This window comes from Nansenia antarctica (genome assembly GCF_963989245.1).
Source record: "Nansenia antarctica genome assembly, chromosome: 4".
NCBI lineage: Eukaryota > Metazoa > Chordata > Actinopteri > Argentiniformes > Microstomatidae > Nansenia > Nansenia antarctica.
In genome coordinates this window covers 63,523,317-63,528,316 of record NC_137689.1, presented here as the reverse complement: position 1 = coordinate 63,528,316, position 5,000 = coordinate 63,523,317, and the positions used below count along the sequence as shown (strand labels likewise).

General features: G+C 46.5%; 2 protein-coding genes across 2 annotated transcripts in view; both read left to right on the top strand.

The window, feature by feature from the left end:
- The window catches only part of chsy3 (chondroitin sulfate synthase 3), a gene marked incomplete at both ends in the record, with an annotated part of 123,309 nt that overhangs the window by 96,089 nt on the left and 22,220 nt on the right, over window positions 1-5,000 (top strand). The gene's annotated exons all lie outside the window — the stretch shown is intronic.
- Window positions 3,891-5,000, top strand: part of LOC308156738 (E3 SUMO-protein ligase ZBED1-like) — a 2,485-nt gene continuing 1,375 nt past the window's right edge. Inside the window, exons 1-3 of the mRNA XM_080530158.1 lie at window positions 3,891-4,059; window positions 4,184-4,731; window positions 4,817-4,961. Of these exons, the coding sequence (XP_080386284.1) occupies window positions 4,188-4,731; window positions 4,817-4,961 (689 nt within the window). The 5' untranslated portion in view covers window positions 3,891-4,059; window positions 4,184-4,187. The remainder of the gene's footprint in view (window positions 4,060-4,183; window positions 4,732-4,816; window positions 4,962-5,000) is intronic.

Below are 5,000 nucleotides of genomic sequence, written 5' to 3'. Positions count from 1 at the left end.
ATGTGTTGGTGTGATAGATCTCCACAGGGAGAATGCTTCCTCGTTGGTCTCCATAGCGATAGCGATGTGATATTTACAAACATGTCCCTACAGAGGGCATGTGTAAATATCATCTCCGCACCACTGGGGTCAGGGGAGGCTTTAGGGCGGGGGGGGGGGGGCAATAGGAATCGGAGGACTGGCTCATTGTCATGTATGGAATGCAATGAGGAAAGGTATCAAACATGAAGAAATATCTTATCTACATACGTAAATATCATCATACAGACAGCTGGGATCATTATTATTATTAACACATGTATGTGTGTGTACAGCACTGACACCCTCTGGGTCCACAGCCCTACGCTCTGAAAGACGTCTGTACTCAGTCAAGTTGGATCTGACAGTTTCTGCATGTCTCCCAGAGCTGGGAGCTCCTTGGCGTGATTTGATCAATATTACAGGAGGCATATGACTGGAGTCCTCTCGGATGACATACACCGCATGTGACTTCTGCTCATTATAATTCTTTACTGCCACTCTTCACAATGAACAGTAATGATCTCTTTCGCACACACACTCACACACTCACTCGCACACAGGCACACAGCTGCCTAAAAACACACACACGCACGCACGCACGCACACACACACACACACACACACACACACACACACACACACACAGAGACACACACAGGCACACAGCTGCCTATGAACGCACACACACACACACACACACACACAGGCACACAGCTGCCTATGAATAAAACCATGAGGTTATAATGATCTGACAGCGGAGTCGGCTGACAGATCTCTCTATCATCTCTCTCCTCTGTCATGACCACTGAATGTGACACAGGCATGGAAATGTCCATGTTATAGAATTATCATTTAGAGACCCTGGCTGTCTTCAGAACAAGGGAAACAAGGCTGCTAAATCACACACTCAAATGAGAGTGAGAACTCATGGAAGAGACTCAACTCTCCAGACCACTGCAGTGGTTCACCGGAGACCCACCCCGTAGAGGCATGCTGATTTAGAAGGTAAATGGTAAATGGACTGACTTATATAGCATCTTATACACATACACACAGACAAACACACACACACACACACACACACACACACAAACACACACATCCAGTAAACACACACACACACACATACAGTACATACACACACTCACACACACATTCTCAGTGCTGTGCTGCCTGGCTCTGCAGGCGAGGGTTGTCATGTGACTGGGTTTAATGGAGTGTGTGATTGAAAGGTGCAAGGTTCATTGATACGATATATATTTCATTCATATTAGCCTGGTAGCTAACGTCCCGCTACCAACTGACACACACAGTATGGGCCACGTAGAGCGTTATATGGATTATTTTATTGAGTTTTATGGCTTGTAGATAATCAGGGAGCAGCGAGCACACAGTCACAGAGAGGGATGTGATTCAAGCTAAAGTGAACAAGACGGTCAATGTTTAAAAGCTAGAATATGGATGAATAAGTTGTGTGGGTTTTCCTCTGTTTAGTATGCACAGGCCAGTGTCCTCCTGTCCCAGTGATGTAAGGCCTCTAGCTGTGCCTCCTTCATAGACTTGTCCCAGCAGAGAGGAAACGTTTTTGGTGCAAAAAACACTTTTCCTCTGATCGTTTTTTATCTTGTTGTGAGTTTCCCTGCGTGTCCCCGAGCTATGGTGCTGTGGCCGTGTCAACAGCCTTTCTCCCCAACCCTGCTTCCCCCCTCCCCTCTCCTCCCCCTCTCTGACACGATTCTCTGGCTTCGAGGTGTGAAATGAAGTTTGGTCAGCAAACGTTCATCCAATTTACTCCAGACGCTACCATGCAGAAGACATTCTCTTTTTGTCTGTCCCTGGGCAGAGGGCCTCTGAGAATAAATCTGGAGGAAAAGCTGGAGAAAACATTTAAAAACACACTCGCACACGCACACACGCACACACACACACACAAACTAGAGAAAAGAACTGGAGAAAACATTCACAAAGCACACTCCCTCTCTCTCTTTCTCTCTCTCTCTCTCTTGCTCTCTCTCTCTTTCTCTCTCTCTCTTGCTCTCTCTCTCTTTCCAACATCACTCTCAAAATGCATTTGCAGTTTGATAAATGATGCGGTCAGACTTCATCACAGGTCATACCCTCTCCCTCCCTCTATCTCTCTCTCTCCCTCCCTGCCTCTCCCTCCCCCTCCCCCACCCTCCCTCTCCCTGCTGGACCACTTGTTACTGTCCTGACGTTGCCATAACACCATTCATACAGACCATAATTGAATTGTGGCAATCTCATTTACTCCACGCCGCACTGGAGCCTATTACTCCCTCAGGGGAAGGCTCAGAGGAAGGTTCTAGACAGTCTCTTAAGGTTATTACATTCTCCCCGGGCCTATTATTTCCCATTTAACTTAGTTTAGAGGTACAGCTATTCAATATGCAGATCCATACCTCAGCCTGTATATCCTGTAGTTTGTCTTTATAGGAATATAATCCTAATCCTGTTGTCCCTACCAGAGTGCCCTGAAGCCTGCTTGGTGGATGTGATGTCATCTCCAACTTCCCTTTCCTGTAACCTAATTGGCCATCAGCTGTCACCTCCCCTTCCCTGTCCTGTAACCTGATAGGCCATCAGCTGTCATCTCTTCCCTGTCCTGTAACCTGATTGGCCATCAGCTGTCACCTCCCCTTCCCTGTCCTGTAACCTGATAGGCCATCAGCTGTCATCTCTTCCCTGTCCTGTAACCTGATAGCTGATAGGCCATCAGCTGTCATCTCTTCCCTGTCCTGTAACCTAATTGGCCATCAGCTGTCACCTCCTCTTCCCTGTTCTGTAACCTGATAGGCCATCAGCTGTCATCTCTTCCCTGTCCTGTAGGGTTGGGTACCGAAAATCGGTACCGGTAGGTACCGGTTACTTTACATTCGGTATGTACCCGTACCGAATCGCAAAGGAGATTTCGGTTCCTCATTTCGGTACTTTTCAAAAAAAAAAAAAAAAAAAACTGGTGTCCGGTGTCATGCAACAGTCAACCACACGTGACTTGAGTCGTGACGTGTGTGTCACGTGAGTGACATCGCCTGTTTCCAATTTCCAATCAGTGCGTGTCGTGGTAGTGAGGTGAGCAGTTGTGTTGAGAAGAAGAAGAGTGAGTTTATAGTAAGTGATTGTATTATTGTATTATTGTATTGATAGTATTATTATCATCATAATAATCATACTCATAGTCATATTATCTAATTTCGCTAGCTAGCCTAGCTACGAGGTCACCGAGAATGCCGAAGACCGCAATGAAGCGTTCTAAAGTGTGGCTGCATTTCACCCGACTCGATGAAAACAACGCGAAGTGCTTAAAATGTTTAAAATCATTCGCGTGTAAAGCAGGCAACACATCGAACTTGATGAAACACCTGACAACGCACGCGATACATTTAAGGTCAGAAGGGTGCACCGTGTTTGACAGCTTGCGCAAGTTCACCAGCCCTTCGGCGGCAAGCACCTCAGCAGCAGCAAGCACCTCCGGAGAGGGGGAGGCGGAGATCGCCATTCCCATTGAGGATGATGATGACAGCATTTCCTCAGGTTGGTAATAATGTTTCCGTTTATTTATTTAAAGAGGGGGACAGTGGACATTCGCCCTCTATGATTTCTTGCTTTGTTTTATTTAACCAGGAAAGGGACGGGGGATTGAGAGATTAAACATGCAGGTAGGTAGGCCCCAGCTGGACTGGGGGAGGGGGAGTAGGGTGAGGGGTGTGTGGAGGTCACTGACCTCAGGTCAGGCAGACCGTCTGATCCGCACCCAAGCGACCCCAGGTGTCGTTATATGGTACAGCATTCAAGAGGGTCCTATCCAAGACAGGCAGCAGCAAATATTTAGCTACAGTAACATTATTTAACCTATGTTTATATTGTTGGCTCTCCAGCTACAGCATCAGAGACCCCATTCACCTTGGCAAAGAAGGGAACTTTGACCAATGACAAGGTGGAGGAAATTCACAGGGCTGTTACCAGGTTTGTGGTCAAGGGACTGCATTCCTTTTCCACTGTGGAATCTCCCTGTTTCAGGTAAAGTGACGTGAAAACAATATTTGTTTACTTTATGTTTATAAATCTGTGCCATTAGACAATTATGTCAAAACAAAACAAAAGTCAAAATGACAATAATAAATATCCTCAAATATGTTTACAGAGAGATGACCACCGCCCTCAATCCTCGCTACAAACCGCCATCCAGGGATGCTCTGTCCAATACCCTTATTCCTGCATGGTACTCTGTAGAAAAAGAAAACCTCATTAAGGAATTAGCACACATACATGTGGTTGCTATTACCTGTGATGGGTGGACGAGTGTGGCACAGGACCACTATTTAACGGTTACTGTGCACTACTCGATTCATGGCCACATTAAGCAGAAGGTGCTTAACACCAAAGCTGTGTATGAGTCACAGACAGGCCTGGTGGTGGCAGAAGAAATACATGGCATTCTGGCTGAATTTAAGTTAAACAAAAAAGCTGTAGCCGCCACAGTAGACAATGCCAGCAACATGGATGTTGCATTGAAAAATCTGCCCTTATTAAAAGTGGGGTGCTTCGCCCATACCCTAAACCTTGCAGCCCAGAAGGTTTACTCCATCAGTGCAGTTACACGGTGGTGTGCCAGACTGCGCACAGTTGTGGTGTGGCTGAAGCGGTCCACCCTGTCCAAACCTGTCCTGCGGGAGAAGCAGCGACTTCTGAGTAAGTAGCGCCTATAAATCTCAAAAGGTTATGTTTGTTTCAAACATCTTCAGCAATGTAGATTGTAATTCAAAATGTGTTTCAGACCTGCCAGAACACAACATGATTCTGGATGTCAGAACACGGTGGAACTCCCTGTTCCTGATGGTAGAGCGGTTTCTGGAGCAGTACCCAGCCATCCAGGCAGCTTCACTGGACCAGCGACTCAGAAAGCCAATGGAGAAAGACAGGTGATGGACAAGATGGGTGTATTTTACTTAAGCACACTT